General features: G+C 40.6%; 1 protein-coding gene across 4 annotated transcripts in view; it reads right to left on the reverse strand.

Annotated features, from left to right (window-relative positions):
* lrp8 (low density lipoprotein receptor-related protein 8, apolipoprotein e receptor) overlaps positions 1-27,193 on the reverse strand; it is a 158,891-nt gene that overhangs the window by 25,065 nt on the left and 106,633 nt on the right. For all 4 annotated transcript variants that reach the window (XM_018690820.2, XM_018690818.2, XM_018690819.2 and 1 more), the window contains exons 5-13: positions 22,133-22,507; positions 19,073-19,195; positions 17,354-17,476; positions 14,219-14,338; positions 13,060-13,185; positions 6,261-6,432; positions 3,365-3,589; positions 2,537-2,655; positions 953-1,092 (exon numbers count right to left, since the gene is read on the reverse strand). In XM_018690820.2, coding sequence (XP_018546336.1) covers positions 953-1,092; positions 2,537-2,655; positions 3,365-3,589; positions 6,261-6,432; positions 13,060-13,185; positions 14,219-14,338; positions 17,354-17,476; positions 19,073-19,195; positions 22,133-22,507 — 1,523 coding nt within the window. The remainder of the gene's footprint in view (positions 1-952; positions 1,093-2,536; positions 2,656-3,364; positions 3,590-6,260; positions 6,433-13,059; positions 13,186-14,218; positions 14,339-17,353; positions 17,477-19,072; positions 19,196-22,132; positions 22,508-27,193) is intronic.

Below are 27,193 nucleotides of genomic sequence, written 5' to 3' on the forward strand. Positions count from 1 at the left end.
AATGTGTTTCATAGAGTAACAAGCAACACCACAGATGATCCTAAATGACATGTAATATTTATCAAGAACTTACAACATGTATTAATTCCTGCTGCCAACAGCAAAAACCCATGTCCAATGCCTAAATTTGGCTCACTGAAAACCTAGAAACACACAACCAAGATGGGAATCAACAAACAGGATATGAGAGCGTCCCACACGGCAGAGAGAAGTGAGGACAAACCTATTTTTCTGTGTATATCTACAAAATCTTTTGGAGGTCAAATAAGGACATTAGCATCTTCTTTGCCTTTTAGGTAGAGACCTACCACAAAATCCATGCCAAGTTCCAGAACGGGAAAATAAATAAAATATATCTATACTGTGTTTCAAGGTTATTATTCACTCGTTTTCTTTTTAAGTATTGTGCTCAGCTTCATTTAAGCTGTTAAAGCAAGCAGGTTGAAATTAATTTTATTCTCCTGCCAAAGCTGGCTGTATTATTTATTTCTTTTTTAATTTTGATTATTCTCTTGATTTAAGGTACTTGCTGTCTAGCCAAGCAAGGGGGATTTTGGATGCATTTTTAACAGTTCAGTCTTCAATCTGGACAGGAACGATGGCCTCAACAAAAACAGGCTTTCAAAACAAACTCTTATCTTAACTGATCACCACATGATGATAATGTATCTGATGAAAAATATAAACTATGTTTAACCAATCTGAGTCTTTGTGACTTGTCTACCATATCATGTTGCTATGAACTAAAAGCAATGACTGCCCATAACATAGAAAACCAATCTAAAAACATCTGGTATGCTATGGAAAATGGACAACACTAAAGAACAAGTGTAAGTAATGGTATGGTACTGCTTATATAAACAAATGACCACCTTACTGAGAGACCAAAGCTCTCCAATACCTTTCGTTACACTCGCACTGTGGCTGTATTTTAATCTCAACCCTCCCATACCTCAAACACGGTGAGGGCAAATGGGTGTCCCAGGTGGTGATGGGAGGACAGCAGCACTTTGCGGTTGTCTCCATTCAGATCCACACTGGACAGAAGGTGCAGCTTGGAGTCCACCCAGTAAAGACGCCTGTTGGACAAGTCTGTGAAGATGGGAGAGAAGATGGGAGAGACAAAAACAAGAAGGAAAAGAAAAGGAAGGAAGGAGAGTGAGACAATTGGAGGGAGAGGGAGAGGGAGAGAGAAAGAGAGAGAGAGCGAGAGGTCATTCAGAGAGAAAAGGCCTAGGGTGAGAGGTATATGAATGTAATGGCCCAGTAGCTACACCATCAATCTTCTTTGACATGACGGCTGAGACCCTGCACTGAGAAAACACAGATGTGATTGTAATATTGCCGGTTGACTTCTTTGCTGGGAAAAATGTATGTGCCCTTGAGCAAATTGATTAGTCTTGCTGGACTTATTTTAAAGGGTAAAGTCAATGTTTTACAATTCTCTCTACTTGTATTGGTCCCCAGTGCTGTTTACATTATGACTCCACTTCTGTGCCTTTGCTACGGGCCACAGAGTAGAGTGGTGGTTAGCTTGAAAATGCAGATTGCATTGTATTGACAGCAAAGGAAATAATCCTAGAATGACTTTGCCCTTATAGTTATAGTTCTAAGAAACACTTACATATGTAAAGGTGTAACGCCTTTAAAACTAGAAATTAGCTATGTCGTCATTGGTGTAGATGTTTATTTGGTTTCCAAAATCAGTGAAAATATCTTCCTGTACATTTTTGACTGACTAAATTTTTTACAATACAGAATTTCCTTAATATATTTTCATACAATATTCTTTAACAGCAGGCATTTGAGCACATGCTATAGGCAAAACAGCTGAGGAAACTGATTTAATATCATGCCAAAGAGAAACTGAGAAATCATAGAGAAATTTTCATTCACAACTTCACCTCTCCTGACTCAGACAATCACCTGCTCTGTTCTCTGTTCTATATAAAATCAATGTCTGAGGGAAAATAATCCACCCCTCCTCCCACAGAATTATAGCACGACTCTGGCCAACTCTCTCATTCTCCTTACTCTAAAAAATAATTTGTTTTCATACAGATGCAGCGACACCTCAATTCCACCGAGTGTGGCAACTGTGTGCCTCTCTTTCTCCTCAGGCAAGGGCAGTGGAGGGAAATTGGCTGGTGCCGCAGAGGGAGTTGAAAGGGATGATGGGAGGTATCGACGGCACATAGCGTCTGGCTTATTAATTCGGAGGCCCGTGTTCGCTGGCTTGATTGATGAGAGCCAGACACAAACTGAGCTATAACAATAAGAGCTACTCAGGGGTTGCACACCCCTAGACTGTTTTCTTCTCCCAACTCTTGCAGTTTGTCTCTCTTTGCTTCTCTCCCTCTTTTTGTCGGTATTGTCTCTTTTCTTGTGAATTTAGTTTTTTTCCTCTCTCTCCAAAAGCAATATCAGCATGATAACTTTTGTTTTTAAACTGAGCTCAATGTGGAGTGATATTCTCATTGCTGTATCAGCGTGTAATTTTCTCTGCCCTATTTAGTGAGCGTTTCATTTTCCTTACCCAGGGTGATTCCATTGGGCCACTCGATGTGTTCGGACACCAAAACTTGTCGGTCCACTCCGTTCATCCCAGCCTTCTCAATTTTGGCCTGACCTCCCCAGTCTGACCAGTACATAAACCTGTGGGAACATGTACCAACAAGTTAGACATGGACAGGACTAATTCAGTGGTGTTAAGAGGAGTCCCTTTCCGGGAGCAGGGAATAGATTTCCATGTGTCACACAACCTCCCCTGTTTGACTCCCTGTCTCATTTTCTCCCCAAAATCAATCAAATCAATCAAATCAAATTTACTTCTGAGGCAGGCCTTGAAGACACTAAAGGAAACTGTGCAAAACAGCAGGTGCTGTAAACTTAGACCACTTTTAAATGTGTGCACATATCTGTGTGTGTGTGTGTGTGTGTTTGTGTGGCCATGAGAAACCTGTGAAAGACTGGCTTCATTTGCATGTATTTCATGCTAGTCTAGCTTTGTAGAGTTGTGAAAAGAGCCCTTTGGGGAGCTCAAGACATCCAAGACAAAGAGAAAGAGGCAGATAGAGCAACAGAAGAGTCACTTCGTATCTGCAAATGATTGTTAAGCTGTTTCATCTAACAGATGGTTGCACCACTACAAATAGTTTTGCTATAGTAAAAATATTTCTACTTACTTTTAGACACAATTTCATGCCTTTCACCCTATTCAGAAAAGGACAATGATGGTCCCAGGTTTGTTCAACCGCCCTGCCACTCCTTCCTTCCTGCTCTTATACTGTCCATCCTTTGCTGCCCTTTCACTAAACACAAAATCCACTTAAATCCACTCCACCCTTAAACCTCTCCCTCTCACCCTTGGTGTGGATCCACTGCAATGGCCCGCGGCTCGCTCAGCTCAGTGGCTATCAGCACCTTCCTCTTCCTGCCATCTCCCGTGGCAACTGAGATGCTCTTGTTGCCTGAGTCGGTCCAGTAAATGTTCTTATGGACCCAGTCGACTGCCAGGCCCTCAGGGGAGTGGAGCGAGTCGATGAGCGTCACCTGCTGCGATGAGTCACTGGCCTTGTTGATGTAAGCACTGGTGTATGGCAGAGGAAAGGTGCGGTTCAGTCAGTGTCATGGAAGTGATAAAAAAAAAACAGATAATTTGGGAACAGGCAGAAAAAGGGAGACAGACAACTAATCTATTACAAAAGTTGCCCTTGCTAGATTTGTTGCTGTCTATTCTGGTTCCCTTTTCTTGAGAAAGGAAGATTTGAGCGTACTATGCGCCATGGCTTGATGTGATGGGTAACAGGTATTCTTTTCCCTAGATAATGCTATGTCAGGGGCACCCAAACCTGACAACCTTGTTCCTCCCACTAAATGGCACTTCCCAGGAAGAATGAGTCTGTCTTTTTCTATCAGCAGCTTATAAAACAACCTGCCTCTCCCTGTGTTTTTGTCACTCTTCCTATCTGTGTCTGTCCCTCTTGTGCTTTTCAATTTCTTTCATTTTCTTCCAGCTTCCCACTCACTTTTTGCCCATTCCTCTGTCTCTATTTTTGCTTTTCTCTTTCCCCCTTGCTCCCTAAACTCCTTCACTAGTGACACACCTTCAGACATAGCAAATTAATGTTTTCACTCCATAAGGGCTATAAAACAAGACAATACAAGACAACCTTGTTGAAAGGTTGAGAGACACAATGTCCCAATTTACGCCCCGTCATTACATGTTAGCAAAGCGTACAGGAACAAAAATAAGAGGCATGGAATTGAGGAGTGGCTTAGCTAAAGAGGAGGCTGGTGAGGTTTTTGGAGTGAGGGATGAGGTAGAGGTGGATAAGTCAGAGGCTTGGAAGCAGATTGCATTGTTAATTACTGTTTGCCACTCCAGACGTCTCCATCAATGGGGGGAAAAGTTAGCCTGCTGCTGCCTTGTGATAGATAATCCAAGGCTGCTCTCTCGTGTCCCAGGGTTTATAACACTGATCCAACACCTGTCTCTCACTCAGGGGGCAAATTAAAATGAGGGAGCAAAATGGACGTGGATGAAATCTCTCATGATACTGGTGCAGCAGTGGTTTATCATAACAAACAACCCTGGGATAAAAATCTGAATTTACACAACTTCAGTCTTAAAGATGCCACACTGTGACAGCATGTATGTTCTTAACTGTGTCATGACTTCCATTCTAGTAAACTCTTTTACACATCCCAGAGTACACAGAGTTATTTTTGTGAAACACATTTACATAGACTGGGATGAACAGGTTGGAGGGATGAATAGCAGATAGGCTGCAGTGAGGAATAAGACAGAGACAGATGAGTCCAAGACCACTGAGCAGATTGCATCTTTAATTGGCTGTATTATTGTTTGCAACAGACATCTCCATCATGGAGAGAAGTTAACAAGTCATTGACCCGTAGCATGCTAATCACTATGAATTAGCCTGGAAAACCGCACTGTCACTGTGAGGGCCAATGAGGAGGAATCACTTTTAAATGCACTGCTATCTCTGTTTGATAAAATGCACCCTTATCAGTGGGAAAACTACTTCACTGGAGAGTAAAACGCCTGTGTAGGAGGTGTGCTCAATCATGTCAGGAGCAATAAGAGTCAAGCTATTCAGCTGTTTGAAATAACTGCAAACAATGGAAGCTGTCAAACACTCTTGAAATGTTATATATGAGAAACCAAGTAATGAAGAGGTAAAAGAAAAAAAGAAAAAAAAAGTCTAGAAACAATGAGGAAACTTCATGTCATTGAGAAAAGAAACAATTTAAAGTGGAGATGAAACAGCAGTTTAAAGGGCAGGTGAGCTATGCAGAAAGATGACTTCACTATTCTCAGTCCTGCCAACTAAGCTCTGGTTTGTTTATTGTCAAATTGTGGTAAAGAAATGTCAATAAGCATGATATGCAACAGGTATACTTTTATACTCTTGGACATATAAAAATATTTGTTTTAAATGGATGGAAAGGAGGACAACACAACCAAGAACAACCAAAGTATATTAAACTATAGAGCTTCACTTGTTGCGAGCCATTTAAAGTGACTGTGAATGTGTTTGTTTGCTTCTTCGAAAGTAGAGTTTATCATGACGAATGAGTCCACTTGTCCTTTCTCTGTCACAAGCCCTTGAGTGTATCACTGAGTTTGTGTAGGAGTGCGTGTATGTGCGTGTGTGTAAATGTGTGTGTATGCAGATGAGTAATGGCGGTGATTATTGAGGCAGTGAAATTAGAGGGAGCATATGGCTCAGCTGAGATGATAGAAGGCCCCTCCCACTACCTGCCAGCCATCAGCGTGACACACGTACGCGCACGCACGCGCACACACACACACACATAAAATCACACGTGTAATTGCATGAATGTGTACGTGTGCACACATGTGTGTGTGTGAAGGACAAACAGCTTCACCTTTTACTGTCAGACTAATGACACAGCCCTCCAGGTGTGACTGACACACACGCTCTCTCTTAGACACACAGAGACACACACACACACACACACACACACACACACATACATACAGCCTCCAGGTGTGTCTGTCTCGCTACCAGAAGGTGTGACAGGTTGATGGAGAGAAGATGGATGGATGGTGAAACAGAATGACAGAATGGCTGAAGAACGAGGACGAGGTTATCTAAACTCCTAAAGTCCTGACTACAGTACAGTACGATTTGTGGGTTTTATAGGCATTACTCATATCACACAAATGTGTACTGTACATTTAGTGTGTGAGTGTGTGTGTGTGTGTATACCTGTATATTTTCTGATGATATAAATCACACCAGAACATCTTGTTGGTGGAAACGTCCACATCCAGAGCCACAGCGTTTTTCAATGTGGGAACAACTTGTGTGTATTCACTCTTCAGCAGGTCAATCCGACGGATCTCATGGCGGTTGGTGAACATCAGGTACGGACTCTTTCCTGATGGAGCGAGAAAGACATTAATGTCACAATAATGTATAAGGACTTCTCTTGGAGAACATTTTTCCTGTCATTTATACACTCCTTGACATTGGCAAGATGGGACAAGGAGGCCACAAAGCTCAGGGAGTAGGTGGAGACCCATGACAGCCATTAACCTGATATTATGACCCCAAAGGAGGACATTTATCATTCTCAACACGCTCTCCTCTAGACATGGTCCATTTAAAATACTGTCAATCATAAATGTAACAGTGTACACAAGACAAGGAAACATTTGCTGATCTTGACAATGACACATAAATTGTGCCAACTCAAACCTGTATTAAGGTGAACCTGCATGAATGCATCTTTGCAGAAGTGAAATCCACTCTACTCCTTATATGAGTATAAAAGGTTTGTCCTGCAATTTTTCTAATAACATTTAACACAGAATCAGTCTTCCCATTTGACAGTGATGCTGACATGACATGGATTCATTATCCAATAAATCTGAAGTCTTGTTAAACTAACTATACAATGACACTTATGTGTCTGTTTTAGATTTGCTATATGTGTATTTCCCTCTTGGTTTTCTCCATTTTGACACTGATGAAGACAGAAGTGTCAAAACATTTGTCTGTTTGCACTATTAACAGCTCCATCAGTGTGCTCAAGTCTTTCTCCGCTGTGATTTCAGCAGTACTATTAACAACCTACACATACTGTTGTCTATTAAGATACCATGGTTAGTGGTGATTCTTATTCCCAACAGGGAACATAATGCAAGCTAACTGACGTCTTGTTTTGCATTTGTACTATTCAGGTCCAAAAAGCATGTATTTTTGATGATGTGAGCATAAATAAATTATACAAATAAACCTTTTTAAAAGGAAAATATATTCTCTACACACACACACACACACACACACACACACATTTTTGGCACAACATAATGTTGGTCATTGAATTATTCACACAATTATACACTGCAGCAAAGTAACAGGCAGTATGTGACATGGTCCAAACTGAAAGCATAGAAGGCTTAAAAAGGACATCCATTTAAAAGCATTGTCTTTGAATGTGTGTGTGAGTGTGTGCGTGTCCTGCTGCTTAGAATCACAAATAACACCATGCTTGTGAATAAAGTAGCTCAACAACTAGACGTGACACACTGTTCTATTTTTAGTGTGTCAAAAGTGTGTTTCTGGGTTCTCTTCCTCAGGTGCAGAGGGTCTGTGACGTTTGCCGGCACATTATTTACCCGGGGCGCATTTTTCAGCAGGCTGAAGGTGAGCATGACTCAAGCATTTGAATAATTCCCATGCAGTCGACAAGGTCAAATTCGTCTTTAGTACACACAGACAAAAAATATCTCAGTTTGTGTGCATGGCTGCAGATTGTAGAGACACCCAAATACTTTCACCTCACACACAAAATGTGTGTCTGTGTGTATAGACTCCAATAAGAAATCTATTAAATCTACCCCTAAACCATCATTAATCACACTGTACTTGTAATTTCACTTTAATTGGTTTTGCTTTGGATTTCTGTCTGTCTGTCTGCCTGCTTCCCTCTTTATCTTTCCCCTCTTATTCCCACTGATACCCATCCATCTCATTTTCTAGTTCCTTTCCTTCATCTCCACTTCTCTCTCTTATCTGTCATGTTGCTCTTCACTCCCCACTGTCCAGTAAAGCAGAAACGCCATGTAAAGCATTTAAAAAAAGAGACAAAGTTAGGCAACATTTGCACTGACGTACACACACACACACACACACACACACACACAAACTCAGACTTTCGCACAGAGCCAACCATGCCTCAGTAGGTTTCCTCAGCCCCGGTTTACTATGGGCTACTGCACAGAGAGAAAATATTACATTTCTACTACTGTTTGGATCCAATCATTTTCCTCTGACTACTGGGTTTGTAACCATCAATTTCACCTGCTGAGAAAGAGAGAGAGGAGACAGGCACAAGCAAATGTGTCATTGAGAGATGAACAGCAAAAGGACGTAATTAAAGAGAGGGAGAAAGAGGAAAAAGATATCAAATCAGATCAAGTGACAGCAAGGGGAGGAAAGTCAGGTGAGTGGTGAAGAGAGACAGGATGAAAAAAAAAAAGTAAGAGCATTTTGAGTTATGTAAAGTATAATAATGACAGAGATAGATCCAGTTTCTCTTTCATCAGTCCCCCTGACTCACTTTTTCAAGACATCTCTTATTCCTCATCACTGTTGTTGCAGCAATATGTCCTCCTCACGGCAAAAAATAAATAAATAAATAAATAAATAAAGCTGAGTCACTGTTTTCCTCAGGCCAAGGCATTAGAGATGTCATCAAAAAGTGCAATATTATCTTTCCTCAATAGATCCCAGTGGAGCAACAGCCAGCTTTCTTAACAAGAACAAGGTCCCCTAGATATATTTTAATCTGCACTGCCAGTTTAGAACCGCTCTGCTCCGTTAGCCAATTAAGATAATGTGGTGAAAAGATAAATACGAGCAGGGGAAATGCCGTCAGGCACTGCAGGAGCATTGATTTCATTCGCACCAAAGCAGATGGTTATGTTGTGGAGATATGCAAAGTAAGAGGAAAAATCCAACATGCAGGCAGACAGAAAGGTCAGAAATAAAAAGTGAAATTCTGCAGGCTGATCGGGATGTTTAGTTGTAGTTGGTGTGAATAGCCCTACTCTGGATGAGGTTATTATAATGATGTTATGTCTGGAAGTAGACACACATAGGTCAGCCATGCTCGTTAAGACATATAGACCACGATATATGATAATGAATAGATGCTGCAGCACGGAGCAGAAGTGAACTTTCTGTCAACAACTTGTGTCAAATGCCAAAAAGTCATCCTACTTGCTAGCATTCTTTGTGTCAAAGCAAGTTATATAATGCTTCATTATTTCTGTGTGGAAGACCAGAGTCTCCATGAAACATTGCTGCATTTTTTCCTGATAAATGTGTAAATATTTGTATCTTTTTGTGCATCTGGATTTTAAAGTTGTGACCACTATAAAGCTTGATAAGCCATTGAAAGAATAAAAGACAGGACACAGATGATAAACAGATAAGTGCAAATTTGTATTCTGGATTAACATTGCCAATACTCCTACAGGGAGGCAGAGTGAAATGTTGTGGGCTGGTCCATTAAAAGCCTAAAACCACAGGAAAAACTTCTGAGATGAGGTTTGACAGCGTTCCACAACATCTTGGGTCCCATGGCAAAATCTTTTGACAATGGGGAAAATCTGACCAGTACTTTAAACCCATTTTGAAAAGTGTGTGCTCAAACTGTCAAGTGTGGCACAAACTGCTCTTGGCACTGTGGTTAAGCCTGCAGTACACTGTAGATGAGAGACAGAGAACAAGAAACAGGAGAAGGGAACAGGAGTAAAAAAAGAAAGAAAGACTTTGGTCCAAAGGCAGTTTGTAAATTTCCTTCTCTCGGTGTGTCCTGCTTTTATCAACCAGTTTGTGTGTGTACCTGTAATCTATTCCCACCGTCAAATCACAAAGTCCTCGCCCTCATCCTCACTCCTGTCTGTGAACTTTTATTTGACTACCTAAAAGGGCTCAGTTGTCTGCTGTCGTGAAAGAGCAGTTTTAATTGTCTGCCTGTGGATGTTACATGTATTCAAATATATTTCGATACAGCCAAGGTTGTCCCCGCTTGTTGTGATGACAAGTGACACTTCAAATCTGCAGGGTAGTCATCATCATTTGACAGCATTAAAATTGAGTTATTTCATTTAGCATCTTTTATAATGGTAAAAGAAGATGAATGTGGACACTGGCAAAACATTTTTCTCCAGCCATGATACTTTTGTAATTGTTTGTATGTTCAGTGACTGATTATTACATCAGTTATGGCATAAAATAATGACAATAATGAGGAGTAACAACACAAAAGTATATCCTGGGGGATAGGTGATATTGTCCTTAGCGTTTGCTTTCATATTTCCATCCATCTCTTACTCTCTCTTGGTCTTTCCCCTATCAAATGCAGTTTTTGTATCAACTCTGGTTCACTGTACGTATGATGGATAACGAAACTGCTAAATAAATGCTTCAGAAAATCCTGTCAGTATGGATTGGTTGTTATTCTTACACCCCCACCTTTCCTCTCTCTCTATCCGTCTCATACATACAGCACTCCCACACACTCTCTCTCTTACACACAAACAATAATAACTCAAGCCGACAACTCAGTGAGTGGCATCACACCCATAAAGGTGTAAACTCAAAAACAATGAATGCAATTAGTGTAGAGCAAGGCTTTTTTCAGGGGACTTCATGGACGCTGCAGCAGACTAACACACACACACATGCACGCATATTCACGCACACAAATGCCAGCTTAGAAGGGGGAACGCATTATGACTCCAACCTGGGATTTTACTTTTAATTAGCACTGCTAGTGTAACAGTTTCATATTAGTCTGAAATTCATCTACAGAGCCAGAAACCACGTGTTAGGATTAGGATGAAATGCACTTATTGTACATTGGAGAACACACAGGGCCGAGGTTTTCACTTAGCTTTCAGTAACATTTCTCACTGTCATCTGCATAGGCTCATACTGCAGTAACAACAGCAAAGTGGGACATGAAGAAAAAAAATCCATCTGTATGTGTCTTTGCAGGTAACTTGATAATGACATTGTGTTTTGCCATGTGCCTCCAAGACAGAAGCACAAATAAACAGCCTGGCGTTTTAAAGCCTGAACTTCAATATGTGCAAATGATATTGGCACTTGGTACGTGTCACATCTCATCACAGAACTCAACATTCCTCATTGCCAGTCAGTCACAGGGGAATTGTATCTCTGAACGAATGTTGACATGACTCCTCAAAATAACTGCACATGCATTTGTGTGACAAGAATCTTAAGTGTACATGCTTGCTGATGTGTTTGGGCGTGGATGTGCGTGATTGGGCGTACACGTGTGCGTGTGTCTAGGAATGAGTTCACCGGCAAATGCAGCTTCATTAAGTCCACATTACCTCAGCTTCACGAAGCAGGCATCTCTATATTTATGGTCCCGTCTCTATTTGTGACTCTGAATAACTAAACCTCAATGTAAACAATAATCCTCTCACATTTTCTGTCTATTCTGTCTCCTTTGGCACGCCGTGACGTGCCACAATCAACAGTGCAGATACAACTCTGCATTACTTCAATGAGCAGAGAAATTCATACAATGCATCCATCCGTCTTTCTTTCTCATCTGCTCGCCTATCTCCCCCTCCGAATAAATACCCTATCCTCTGACAAGGACTGCTTGCTCTGCCCAACAGTAATAAAGATTCACAGAGAGAGACATGGAGCAATCAATGGTGGTTTTTATGCCACTTAGCTCAAGAGTGAAGGCCTGTTTTCTGCTTTAAGATCTCTCATTATCAGACCAGTTCACCCTATAATGACCCAACCTAAGACCGATGGCGGTAATCACTAATAACCCTCTTCTCCCTTCTCTCTCTTTTCCTGCAGAAAAGTTAATTTGCTGTGTAACTCAATCAGTTGAAGGTTCCATTCCTATTGTCAGTAAGGGTGTAGTTGCAAGGCATTAACACTGCCATAGCAAGAGGTTATGTCTCCTGTGGAAGTTAATAGTGGAGATAAAACTCTGATAACGCACCGATTATAGTCTCTAATCCCCTCTAGGTCTACAGGTACAGCAAGTACTCCTTGATTCTTTTAAATGAAAAGGATACACTGTTGTGCATTTTAAACAGCACTGAGAGTCTAGCAAGCTTTCAGCACTGTTAGGTCATATAAATCTTACCCAATGAAAGTCTGAAGAAAGAAACATCATTAATGAAGTGAGCACAAGTGATTATCACTGTGCAGGATTCTATGGATTCTTTTCAGCCCTGTTAGAAGTAAAATTTACAGTATATCCACTTTTATCGTAACATCACTACACATCAGAGGCTCTAATTTGTCAGTAGTGGCAGGAAACGTAATGTGCAGGTGTTTGAATGGTTGTTGACAGACAGCATCGTTATCAGTAAAGCCAGCTGTAACAGACTGAGAATGGGGGAGACTGATTAAAAACACCCAGAATTCACACTGAGCCTTTCAAAAGGCAGTCGTAGGTGCAGTTAACAAGCTACAGTTCTATTCTCCTCTCAGGATTTAGGCAGACCATGTTCCTGTGACAATCTTGCCTGGCGCAGCCTTAAGGACAAGATTTTATTTTCATTCATACCACTGTCCCAGAGTGTTTACCCAGGCCAATGAGGGGCACAGACCCTGCCTGTGTCCTATAGTGAGTGGGCAAGCCCCCTCCCCACACAGCATCCTTCCCTTGACACTCCAGGGAGAGCAGAGGCAGCTGGCTGCAAACTTTTCATTAGTGAGGGCTGCAGAAAAAGATGGCAAATATTTATCTTTGCACAGATTGCTGTTCAGGGCCTGCATACAAAGCAAGCCTCTCCTTTCACTGAGTCCCACAGAGTGAAAATAACGTTTGATGTGACTTGGTAGTTAGGGGCACTGGAATGGGAGAGTAAGTGTGTATATAAGAGTAGATCTTGACGATTTTGGTGAGAACATCCATCTATGACAGTGTGTGTTTTTACCTGTACAAATGGGTGTGGGTGTGTCTGTGTGTGGGGGATAAATAGCTCACCCACAGCCTTGCAGGTCTTAGAGGCAGGGTCCATCTCGTAGCCTTCGTAACATTCACACTTATAATCTCCTTTGTAGTTGATGCAGATCTGACTGCAGGCATCTGGATTCTCACATTCATCTATGTCTGTGGAGAGAAACATGTTAAAAAAATAAAGATCAAAACAAAACCATGGAGACACACACAAAACCATTATTGTCTGAAGAATGAGAAATAGGAGAGATACATGTTTAGCATCTAATATGTTAACAAGCTTTCTAAAGAGAATCTTCAATGTGTCTGATTCTTCATATTGAGTTTCCAGGATTTATGTCTATCTGAACAACAGCTTCATTAAAAACGATGAATTCTTGGATAGAGAAATGTGAATGCTGTAACAATACTTTATTTTATTTAGACCATCATTTTGTTTTCTGTGCATTAGAAGTAGTGTTTATGAAAAAAAAACAAGTCCATGCTATACCACTTGTCAGTCAAAGAGAGGATGGCTGAACAGTTTTAATGTAGTTTTAATAGACTGGACTGTTCTTTATATGAATCAATATTCTGTCCCCAAGATATTTCACCTGTCCAACCAACCAACGTGAACACCCTAAACCAGAGAAAGCTAAGACAACTGCCTGATGCATTCAATACCAATTTGATCTCACTGATGTCAGGATATAGGATGTTTGGTGAAGCTTAGCATTGAGACATGAACCACGGGAAACTGCTTCCCTGGCTCTGTCCAAAGTAAAACAAATAATTTTCAGGCAATTTCATTTATGCTTTGTAACTTGTTAATTTAACTGATTTAGGAGGAAAACTTTATAAATGAGTTACTGTAGTCTTAGAGACAGTTACAAGATTTGATATATGTATTGAATAGCCATGCAGTGCTCTGCCTGTCAACTCTGTGCAGCATCTCTAGACAGACAAAATAGACTTTGCAGCAGTTTACTACTCACACCAGGTGTGTGTCTATCATGAACGCAGATCTGCCAGCAATCTTAAATGAAAGTCAAGTCATGTCGACCTGTTTTTTTAACCAGAATATAGCCAAGAAAATGGTTAGTAGCCCTGTGAAATCCAGATCTCTCATAGAGCTCTCCAAAGCAAAGGCAAAAGAGGCTCATCTAGGTTTGGCAGTAGTTTTGTCACATAACTTTTTTTTCTTTACCTCCACAAGTCTTTTTGTCCAGAAGTTTATAGCCAGAGGGACAGTCACACTCGTAACCAATTCTCCGGTCCCGGCAGATGTGGGAACAGCCACCATTGTTATCTGCACACTCATTCAGGCCTACAGAGAGAGAAGGGAGGTAGGAGGAAAGACGGAGGAAGGGTCAGGGACAGAACAGGAGGGATGGAGGCAAGGAGAGAGGAGCTGAATATTGATGAAATAACTCCAGCAGGCTTTTGGACAGAACAATTCAGCCTATATTAGACACAAAGACAGAGAACGACAGAAAGACAAAAACCACACACGGTCATAAGTGTGTGCGTGTGTGCTTCATTTTAATCATCCTGCCAGTTAAGATAATTTTTTCCTGTCAAGTCTGTCTGCACACATCAAATTACCATTCAAAAAGAAAGGACAGTGAACTTAAAAGAGGTAGAAAAAGAGAGACAAGGATATGGGTATGTATGTACAGCACATTTATGTGGGGCTGCTTGTGTGTGTGCTCATGGCCAACAGGCATAGTCTTGGCCAAACGCACCTGGAACCAATCCATTCTCCAACAGGGAGCTTGGCCATGTGTACCAGGTGCCACTCCACTATGATGCCTATTGTTGCACAAGCACATGCTCTCCTTCACCCTCTCATCTCATTCTCTCCATTTCCTCCTTGTTTTGTTTTTAGCAGAACAGATTGGACTATCTCTCAGCCATCCTTCCTCTGTGTCCCTTCCTTTTTGTATCTGTTTCTGCGCCTCCATTTATCCTTTTGTCTTTCAACTACCCTCCAGGGAGTGGAGAGGGATCGCTGCAGAAAGCTAAAGCTGGTACTTCATTACCGGTTTACATTAAAGATTTAAGCTTCAAGGCTACAGGTACTGCTGTGAGACAGTGAGACTATGAGAGAGGGAGGGAAAGACAGAGAGAGAGAGCAAGAATAGAAATCGAGAGACTGGCAGGGAGAGAAAGAAGGGAAGTAAAGACTATGAGAAATTAGCATGACATTTAACTAATATTAAGGCTGACATTTATAGCATAGCTGGTGTGTTCTATCGGATAACAACAAATCAGCTCTGTATCAACATAATATTAAAGCTGGAGTGCAGGACTTTAACATATAAATGAACATTTTTTACATTAAAGCCCTTGCCAAATGAGTTCACACACCACAGTTTTAAATCTGGTGTCTGTGGTGACATTCCCATGCTGCTGCACTGGAATCGCTGTGTTTTCGATCAACCAGCAACGATTGGTTTTGCCAGAGCTGACGAGGGGGTCAACCATTGAAACGGAGACAGAGCAGGCTGCAGCAACTGGAACTATGGCAGAGCCCATGGTGGAAAAATCTAGGAAGTGTTCAAGAAAAGTTTCTGATGCTAGATTGACAGCAAGGTCATAAACAGTGTTTGTGTAATAACTCGCACTGGCAGAGGGGGGAGACAAGTTCTGCAGTGTAGTTTTAGTAAAAAAAGAAAGGGAAAGAATTTGTATCTAGCAGGACAGCTGAAGATTACACTATTGGCTGAAAGTATGTGGACAATCAAGTCTGTATCTCTATAGCTGTGGTTTGGGTGATTGCAGTTTCATTTGGCCAAAAAACGGTCAAAATGGATGTCCCCAGTATGAACCAAACTCTAAAAATGCTGGAAACTACACTTCTAACAATGTATTTTAATACTGTGGTGCTTTTCATTTGACCACTCTTGCCTATTAAAAGTCTTTCAAATTTCATGTCTTGAGTTTTCAAGACATGAAATTTTCAAGTTGACCCTTCTCTGGGTTACTATGTTCACAGGCTGAGTAGTACTCCCCATGACTAGTTAACTTAATCTTTATGTATGGAATCTGTGGGGTTTCCCTTTAAAAGACATCTCAGTGTTACAGCATAAACAATTTAGTCTATTCCAGCTTTGTCTACTTTCCATGACAAAACCCTTGTGCACAAAGCACAAACACAAAGAAATTGTATTCAAAGTTTGCAGTGGAAAACTTGGCAGGCCTGGACCTTTAGGATGAACTGCAATGCTGACTATAAGCCAGGCTTTACTGCCAGACATCGCTGCTCGCAGACTCCTTAATGCTCTGGAGGCCAAAAGGAACCAGATTACAACAGCCAGATTCCAAAAGAGTGGAGGCTGTTCCAGCAGGATATTAATGCCAATCGTTTAGAAATTACATCTTCAACAATCATATATGGATATAATGTAATGCAGTATATTTTTGGTTGTATAGTGTAACCCAACCGTAAGAGAGTTCAGTAAATTGCACTGCGCAGGATTTCATTTTCCTTTTGCCTGTTGACTTGTCATTCATAAATTCCCATTTTCTTCTTTGTTCAGGAACTATGATATTCTCTAGGTTGTGGATGATAACAGTTGTCAGATCTAACTAAAAAAAGAGGAGGTGCAGGTTTGCCTGTAGACACACAGAAAACCATGTTTAACATTAATGATATAGTTACAGGGCGATCTCATTATAGCTTATATCCATCTGCCACGAGATCAGAGCTAGCTGAGAGGGCAGCACGCTCACTTATCTTTTCAGAGTAAAGGCCATGAAACATAGTTTCCTTGAGTAATCTCAGAGACTTCTTCTTGTACATGCACTTGAGTAAAATTTTACTGATACATCACAAGCTACTTCAATTGCAATTACATGAGCCACATTACTTGATAGATTTTATTAACAGGTGTGTTTCTCTAAACTGCCTGACTCTGTTTTCAGCTGGATTGCCTTGCGTGTGATGTGAAATCCGTGACTGAACCTCGCTAAGTGGTTATTATCTATGGTGTGTGGATAATCTGTGTGGCTCCTTATGGGTAACATAGTCCGGTCACGTTTTCTTAGCTAAGATCACACTACAGGGCAGAGTTGCTCGGTGCTTTGATCATAACAAGGCAGTTCAGAAATGTCCTGATTTACTCTGCATTGATCAAATGAAACTCCTTTAACTAGGAAGAGTGGCCACCCATGTTAGAAGTAGTGAAGTAATGATGCCCGGCAATTAATGCATGCATCAGTGCTATCACATTAGCATGTATGTACATCCATGTATGCCTGAGGTGGTGAAAGAACTAATGAGTATCTGGGTTTGTGGGTGTTCCTGTGTGTGAAGAGAAACGGAGAGAAATTATCTTACCACACTCCTTCATGGGTTCATCAGACCAGTCCTTGCAGTCTTTTATGTTGTCACACACCTTGCTGCTGTCAATACACTCCCCATTCTTACAGCGGAACTTTCTAGGTCCATCACACTTTGTAACTGTGGTGAAGACACAACATACAACAAGGTAAAACTCTCTGCTTTTACTTACTGTACTACATCCCTGTTCAGCCAAAAATATTCAATGTCTAGGAGCTTTAGTTGGTGTCTTAAAAAATCATGCAGAGTTGAGCCAAATTAGTATTTTTTAAGATGAACTTTAATCCCTCCAAGATGCAAATTGGTGTAATGGTTTGTGACCATATCAGTTCAAAGGTGTTGGTTTATTGAATGTAAGGTTGGATTTTAGACTTGCAGCAGTGATTCTGAAATGAATGACTGTTGTAGCGATTGGAAAAACTTGCAACTCCTTTGATTTGATCTCTCCTTTGTGAGAACTGGAAATAATTGCAAACTAAAATTGCTGGGTTTTTTTTGCGACTGCAACATCTCAAAGCCGGAGGAAGGGAAAACAATTTAGCAGATCATTTAGTTAATTCATCTATGAGCATCACTGTTCTGTGACTGTTTTGTGTCACTTTCAATGTGACTGAGAGATGCACAAAAACAGCTCCACAGTCCATGACACCCTCTTTCTGCTTGCCTGTTTTTCATTTTTTTCTGTTTTTTTTTCCACTCACAAAAAAATTGTATCCCATGTTCAGGTGCATGCTCATGCACTGTACTGTGCCCTTTTTGGAAACTGTGAAGAGTAAAAAATCAATTTCAGGTTCACAGCTGCACTTCAGAAACTGCTCAATATAAAGTTCACTGCCAGTCACAGAGTCTGTTGATGACGACATTGAGCTTCTCTATGTGACATAATATGTAAAGTCAAGGTGGCAGGCATGTTAGGCAAGAAAAAAAATCTCAGAATATCATATGTAATGTAACTCACTATACAGCTGAGCCAACAGAAAATAAAGGTTCAGATTCTGTACACAATTATTCATGACAGGATCTGAACGACAGGGGAGCTCCCTTGAAAGACACCCCAGCTCACCTGAAAGCAATAAAAATTTCAATATGGAAGAAGAGTGGACACATGCTATAACAGAGGTGATATTCAGCGTCTATTAATGCATACAGCAACTTAACTTAAGTAGATGTGTGTGCTACAGTATTTGTCAGTCTTGTGTTTGCCATATGCAGTGTTTTAAGTAAAATAATAAATAAATGAAACAAAAAAATGCTTCTTGTATGCATCAAAGGAGATTTAAAATATTAACATCCTGAGACTCTTTAAATACTCTGGCATTGTTTTCTCTTACATTCCTATTCCTCCATGTCTTTCTTACTTAGCAATTCAAAATTTAGTTCTTTAAACAGTTTCTCATGGGGCAGAATCAACTAGTGCAGCCAAATGCAGCCATCTGTGCTACTCTCTGCTATATCCCCTGTGAACCTTGCTAGAAGTATCAAAGTTGAAATTGGACCATTTTTTAGAGTAAATCAAGTATAACGACTTTAAAAATTCATGAAGATGATTATATGCGAACAGAGATTACATTTGTAGGGGTTGCAGAATTTTACTTTAAGGCTCAGATGAAAAGCCAGTGTTTGACTACCTGCATAATCTGAGTGATGACATATTTTATTTAGAGTTGTTTACATGTTGCATGGCTGCCTTCCTTCTTGTACTCATCTGGCACTTACCATTGACACAGCCAGCCTCATCGCTGTAGTCCGGACAGTCATGAACTTTATTACACTGTTTGGTGCCATGGATACAGGAGCCGTCACCACATTGGAACTCATCAGGCCGACATGTAAGTACGGCTGAAAGACACAAACAAACACACACATATATTAGAGCTAGGTGAGTTGTTATATCACCATTACAGTAAAAATATAATCTATTGGTCTCATTTATGAGATGATACAAATCTAGAGGCTCATAACACAAGTACAGAGCATTTTCAAAAGTACACGCAATCACATTCAGCCCATCATTCTCTTCCTCTTTTGTATCTCTGAAGATGTGCACGTGTGAGTGCAGAATAGATTTTGTTTCCTTCATCAGACCAACTTGGAGTGCACTCTAATCCAACAGTAATCAGTCATACTAACTCCTACCTGCACAGAAAAAGCCCCAATGGAAATGAAAACCAGGCAGGTATTCATTCACTGTCTGAGGAAAATCCACATCCAGTGACCTATTGAGTATGTGTATTGGTGCAAGTGTATATGGGCGTTTGATTTGTGCTTGCTCTATCGGCAGAGGGCAGCTTTATTTAACTCATTCGTCTTTTTAACTGGCTGTTTAATTATTCATGTGTTGTGTTTTGGACTAGCTCTGCCAAGGGAATGAAGGCAGACATGATCAATTGCTGTGGAGGCCACAAAAATGCCTGGCACATAATCACTGTATCAGGAAATATGGTATAAAACACAGCCACACACACTGGTTCACACCAACAGAGAAAACAATCTCTAATTTAGACATGGACTGTAGGTGAACAGACACATACAGATGCATTAAATGATCAAACTTAAATGTGTGTATGAGCACAGAACACAGAGAAGCTGATTCAGGCTTCTAGTGCTAAAAATAAAATAAAATAAAATAAAATAAACACGTTAATACTAAAATCAGCAGTGTAGAAGACATAATCCTGTGCCATCACAAAATGTGCTGATTCTTTCAGCCAAATGATTGGGATCTGAGCTCAGCTAATTATGATAAATCCCCAGGATGAATAGTAATAATAATGGATTGCCATCTGCAGAAATGGCAGCAGGAGGGAAAGGAGAGAACCAACGACAGATACAATTTGACCATCTCTCATTTACATTAACCTCACTTGTCTCAGCAAGTCTGTGAAATAACACAAGATTATTGAGACAGATGTTTCAAATAAGGTGGGCGATGATAATCAGGGGACAGGTCTGTGGGAATGAACAACGCTGGATGGAACAGAGGAGGAGGAGAGAACAAATTGGAGATATGCAACGATTCTCACATATCTCATTTATATTAAAATGTTGCACGTCCCTATGCTGAGCTCTGCTCTCTCATTTACATTACACAGGGCATCTCAAACTATTACATCGCGTTTGACACAAACCAGCAACCACCCACTTTTATTCACACTGTGATAAGCACGCACACAGACCCAATTAAATACCTATAGTACATGCAGATCCTGTCTGATCATATTTGTGAGACAGTAAACAAGGTTATTGAGACAGATGGTTCCACAGACACATGTAGATCAGGCAAAACTACTTGACTTGATGTCACTCTGTCAGAAATGACTATATTATTATGTTACTGGGTTTGTTCTTGTTCATGTAGGTGTACTATGTACCAAAATAAAACCCTGAATCACAGACCTGGAAAACAGAATTTTTAAAATCATATCTTATGTAGCAAGCTAGCTAGAAAACTAAACACAGCTTTTTTGGAGTAGATAAAAAGGCCTTTTAATCTTTGTTGACACATTATATTCAAATCAAAATCTGTCCCATCATACAGTGTATACCGACATACTTATTTGGATCTCATAGACGAGAAATAAAATATTTATTATCCCTTTGAAATTGTGTCTGAGGTACAACAAGCATTGCCACGCAGAGATGGGAGTGTATTATTATACAGTATGTGCAATGATCAGTACACTGGAACAGCTGTTTGGTGCATATAGTTATTCACTTTTAGAGTTATTACAGCAGACTGGAGTATTGTATTGTACCATTGCTCCATGATTGTGTGATTATTTCAGCTTCAGAGTTTGTATGCAAAAAAATCTGCATCTGCTTGTATGTATAAGAACAGGTATTTTCCCTGTGTATTTATATGTGTCTGTCACAGCCTTGTGAAGGCATGTGTGTGTGGCAGCACAGTGACCCACGGGACCTTCACCTCCCACACATGCACGTACACACACACACTAGCACAACAACTGCATACGGTCAAATGCGCACTCAGAGGTTCTCTGTGTGCTTCTGCAGATCACATGGTTGCATGGCAACACACTCTATGGATCATCATGATAAAGTTTGCATTGATCTTCTTTCAATCATTTGGCGGCACAATGAGATTTGGCACGTAATCTTTGTTCACAAAACACAGTGTGTAAGCCTTTGAAGTACAGTCTTTCAGAAGTGGGGAGCACCACATGCAGCCATTGTTCTGCAACAAAGCATGCATTACTATTGGTATCCATTAATCACCTTCATTATCGGCTAATAACTTTTTTATTACTACAACACCATCGAACAATAAACTTATCATCTCTGCGTAGCCATTGTGCTATAACAGACAAATTATGTTAAAGAACCATAACATTGAAATTGTATAACATATTCCCTCATTACAATGAACACTACAAATGTAATTTATTGTAAATTATAGATGTAATTTCACTTTATTTTTCTCAGTAAATCAAAGTGGAAAAGCTGCATCTGTGAGTATGTGCAGTGACGTCAGGGTCACACTGCAGAGACTGAAAATCATGAAGTTGTTTCAGAGTAACTACACTGGCTGTGTTCATTTTAATTAAGGAATATGTCAACAGTATGACTCTTAAATGGGTTTTTCTGATCATTTTGAACAGCACTGGATTTATATGGCACTGGGTAAATGCTACATCATGCTTCACATTCTTGTTAGTACGATAAATTAAGGCTCTTGGGGTTTTCTTGATAATTGACAGTATTATCCTTTCACTTACACATTCATTCACACACTGATCATTCACCCAGTTGACTTACGACAGTTTGCCTCATCAGATTTATCCTTGCAGTCTGCGTCTCCATCACACTTCCAGTTCATATGGACGCACTCGCCGCTCCCGCACTGGAACTCGCCCACCGGACAGCGAGGTTTCTGGGGCTCCGTCCTTCGGCTGCAGCGCTCCATGGACTCGTCTGACTTGTCCTTGCAGTCCGGGTCCCCGTCACAGCTCCACAGGGCGGGGATGCACTCTGAGTCATTGCAGCGGAACTCATGCTGGCCGCAGGTGGGAGCTGAGCACTTCCCCTCGTCGCTGGCGTCCCCACAGTCATCATCGCCATCACACACGAAGATTGGAGCCAAACACTTCCCGTTACGGCACTGGAAATCTTTAGAAGGGCAGGCCTTGGCATCTGCAGAGGGAATGGGACAGGTGGATGAAAAACAGGAGGTTAACATTTTGAAAGGCAAAAGTTCTTTCATTTTTCACTATATCTTATGTGTTCTGTACACAATAGGCAATCTACAATATAGATTGATTGTTCTCTTGCTAATAGAGCCAAAGTGTACACCCACTTTAAAGTCCTTTTTGAAACAGACATTAGTGCTTGTGGGAGTAGATGAGAGAAAATGTGAGTTAGAGGACAGATGTGGTTAACTTATCGCTGCATATATTCAAACTCCTTGGGGGAGTAGGAATATATGGAGCAATATGTCCTCCTCTTTTCCTCTGGAGATGAAATAAAAGACAGTGTTGGTGTAAAAAAATTGTTAATGAGCGGAGGGCAATTCTAGATCTTCCTTCTTTGCTCCTGGGTTTTGGTGTCTGGTGAAACTAAAAGAAAAAGTTTGATCTAAAGTCAAACTGGTCATTGTGCATGGAGCTGAGGAGCACGTGTTTAAAACACACATTCCTTGAAAGTCTGACAGAAGAAAGTGTAGCTGGTGGAGGAACAAAGGACGCGGTGGCTGTTAAAGTAACAAGGGATAAAGAGCCAGGAAAAGAGAAAGAAAACAGGTAAACTTGCCTCATGGGGGAAAGATATATTATGAATTATTCAAGAAAAATAAACATAATCTCAACTGCAACCACAGAATCTCAACCATTCAAACAATGAGTGCAACTGTCATTACATTAAAACACCAGATAAACATGATGCTGACCATATTCAGCACAAGGTCGAGAGCATATGTGCAGCAGAAGTCCAGTATGTGGAAACAGGTGTATAATGACTAGAGCAGGGGCACAGCTGCAGGTGCCTGCTGCAGTGCAGAACCCCCTTCCAGGAGTGTTTGTGTGTGTGTGTGTGTGTGTGTGTGTGTGTGTGAATATTTGTACAGGAGTACCTGTGGAAACTGTGTTTATTCATGTGTATGTTTATTTGTGCAAGTGTTGAATTTTACTTCCACAGTAGCTCAAGGCTTCTGACAGCTGGGAAACAATCACAAAAAGCATGATAAATAATATTTCAGTTTTTTATGTATTGCATTTGTGAAAGTGTGTATGTGTGTGTGTGTTTCTGTGTTTGTGTTTCACTAAGCGAGTGTTTCCTCTTTGCCACATCCCAGCAGTGACATTATCTAATTCTAGCCAGGTTGGACAAATCAATTTGAATCATGTATTCTGCTAGAAAAAAAAAACACTTGTCCTTTGATGTAACTCTCTTCTCTGGGCGACAGACATAACCGCTTTCCTCTCACTCTCTCTCCTTTACCTTCCCACACAGAACGCCAAAGGGACTCATTATGATAATAGGCTATTGGATTCCCTGCTAGCTATTACTGCTAGCATGCTAATCATCCCCACTCAGATCTAAGTAATTTAATTAACATGAGTGCATAAACAACATCAGCAGCATCCCGGCAGAAGCTCAGGTGGTTTGGGGGTCACGTAAGGTGTTTGTACAAACAAACACTTGGGCAAATAAAAAGTGATTATTTTTTCAAACTTGTCGCACAATAATAAGAGGCATTTTGCTTATGAAAATTCTAAACATATTTTGCATCATCCCAGAGGGTGATAATGTGTTCCTAGTCAGACTAAACACCTTTGTTTTTTATGCTTTAAAGAGTTTTCATTAAAGCAGAAAGCTTGGTCAGCCAGGTGTGCTCGCTATAAGCAGCAGTGCCGGGATAAACAGCTTGTTAGTATGGTTCCCATCGGGACGCTGAGCTACAAGAGAGATAGTTTGCTCTCAATAGCTTCATTTCCACTACAGGAACAGGCAGGTGGCTTGAAGTTCATCGAATTTGTGTCTTATGGCACAGGCTGTATTAAAAACATCCTTCCACAACATCCTCCAAGGGTAACAAGAGGTTTGGGATGGCATATTCTTTTGGTCTAGGTTCCTCCCCATCTTTTGGCTATTTCCTCTGTTACTGATAGCAGGAAACCAAGACCTGATAAATATGGAAAAAGTGGAAAAACAATTTATACAACAGTATATACAAGAACACAAAACTCATATGACATTTTTTAATTTATTTTACCAAATCAAGGACAGGGTCATTCATGACTTTAAACTGGTACCTGATTCTTTACTGAGAGTATTGTTCAAATATTGTTAAAAGTGCATTTTTTAAACAACTCAGAGGTATGTGCGTCTATCTCAGATCACTGTCACTGGTAGTGCTAATGTCTTCCAATATTATGTGCACATTTCCCATAAACTCAACTGCTCTCGGTTTCAGGGAAACTGATGCCTCGAGCCCAAACCCCTCCGCTCTACTGTCTATGCATGTTATTTTTTTCTGTAGCTTCCCATAGCCAAATAAATATTTTTAAAACTTTTCACTTCTATCCTCTGACATTATAAGGAACACTGAAAAGTTTTTGTGCTATTTGCGCTAGAAGACACGTACAGCCTTCCTGTTTTTGCCATTAAAGAGTTTCCCCATGGACTTGTTAGGTATTCCAGAAGATTTCCAACCTTGCATTCAGATAAATCACCACATATAACATAGTGGTATTTGCCATTTTCCAGCGAGAGCTTTCTAAATCCACACAGAGCACAGGGGCATGTCATCCGTGTGTCACTTCAATCCCTTCATCCTGTTGCCTGGCTACGTCAAAGCTGACACAAGCCAAGAAGATTGTGGTCGATCAGTGAGTGAAGGCTGCCGTTCAGTTAACACAGACCAACACCTATCCTTAGAAACAGAGAAGGGAGAGATTGGAGAGGAGACAGGTGCTCAGAGGAGCATGTGGATTGGTAGATCCATTGATAGATGTGAAAGTAGAAATGTCCTTTACCACCTAAAGGGACCCATCCCCAGAACAGCAGGCAAGCTAGATTTAATAGCAGATAAAGGCAGAGGGAATAGATGGTCAGATGTGAGGGGAAACAGAATAGATACGATAGGATTACAGTAAACAGACTTGGTAGGAGGAAGCCGTATGTTACAATGAGATTCAAAATAAAACAATTGCTGATATTTGTTACTTCTAATGGGTGTCTCAGAAATCCTATTTAATTCAACCTGTAAAGTTCTACCCTGTATAAGATTTAGTAGAGGAAAGTTTTAAAAACTAAGACTTGAGAAGCAATCAGGCTATGTTACTCTTGACAGTTAATTAAACACATCCATCCAATGGATTATTCTACCAATTACAATTCTAAACAGGGAATCAGTAATCTGTAACTGATTACATCTTGACAGTAACCTTCCCCACCCGTAGGTGATTGTGTTTAACTCAGGGTCAAAGCTTTCTATCCATCCATCCCCAGACCCTTCCCTGGACAGCTAATAGATGGAGCAGGGAGATAGGGCACAACTCATTGACCTTGATCTGAAGGACAATTGAACTCTCTTCCAGCATGCACTAGTCTATAGCAAGCAGCTATGTATATGCACACACACCCACACACACACACACACACACACACACACACACACACACACACACACAGAGGAAAAGATATGTAATCTTAACCGAAACACACTTCACAGACACTCACTACAGGTGGTGGACATGCTTAGATATGCATTCAAACACTTGTAATGTGAAAACAACACACACACACACACACACACACACACACACAAAACCTCACTTCAACCTTTGTCTGTGAGTCACTCAGTTAAATGTTTCTGGAGCATGGAATCCAATCAGACTCTGGTCTAACATGTCAGCCACTGAGCCGTGATGCGGGAGAACAAACACACACACCCCCAACACACACACACACACACACACACACACACACACACACTTGCCTACAAACCTTAGTCACCAGGTGTTCTCTCAGAATAGCAAGCTGAAGATCACAGATCAACTCCAACAACCAGAAATGGAAATAAAACATTAACTTCACAGCACTGTGTAAAGTGCTGCATTTATACGAGAACAGACACGCGCTCACTCTACAATCAGCTAAACACAGACAGCAACACCTGAGGGCATTTGAGTGGAGACTGGGACTAATGGGCCGTACAGTAGACGAGAAACATGTTCATCTACTCTATGGAATATCAATATGAAGGCCTTATCTTTCATATGAGAGCATCAATAAAAATACAAATCCGTGTTGAGTCAAGCATGCCTTGTACTGTCAGATACACATGGGTAATTGCAAACAAATCACCATCTATATTCATGAGGATTGATGAGAGAGAAAAAAATTCCAAAAGAATTTCAGTTAAATTATTCAATATTTATTAAAATGCCAGCCCAAACCATATCCTCCACTTCAGAGTGTGTTTTAATTGGGGCAGTGGAGCATGAGTACCCAGTGCTTCAAAAATTTATTTTCAAATGGAGATGGGCACCAGACTGAGGAGCTTACAATAGTTCTACTAGTTCATAGGTAAATTGAGACTGGTGTTGTTGCATGAGCTGTCACTTTGTCCTCTCCATTCTCCAGCGAAAACCTAACCTAATAAAACAGGATCCCCGACACCAAAACAAAGGCAAAATGTCATGTACTCAGAAAACATAGAAATTTTATCTGAAAGAGCTAAATGCTATTTTCAACAAAAATGCTCTTGTAGTATCAAAGACAAAGAAGGACCACAGCAGAGGAGTGATGGTGTGGCAAATTCTATTCATTCATCCTATTTATTGTGAATTTCTGTCAGTTTGGTCAGTGGAGGATAAT

This window comes from Lates calcarifer, linkage group LG17 (genome assembly GCF_001640805.2).
Source record: "Lates calcarifer isolate ASB-BC8 linkage group LG17, TLL_Latcal_v3, whole genome shotgun sequence".
Lineage (NCBI taxonomy): Eukaryota > Metazoa > Chordata > Actinopteri > Centropomidae > Lates > Lates calcarifer.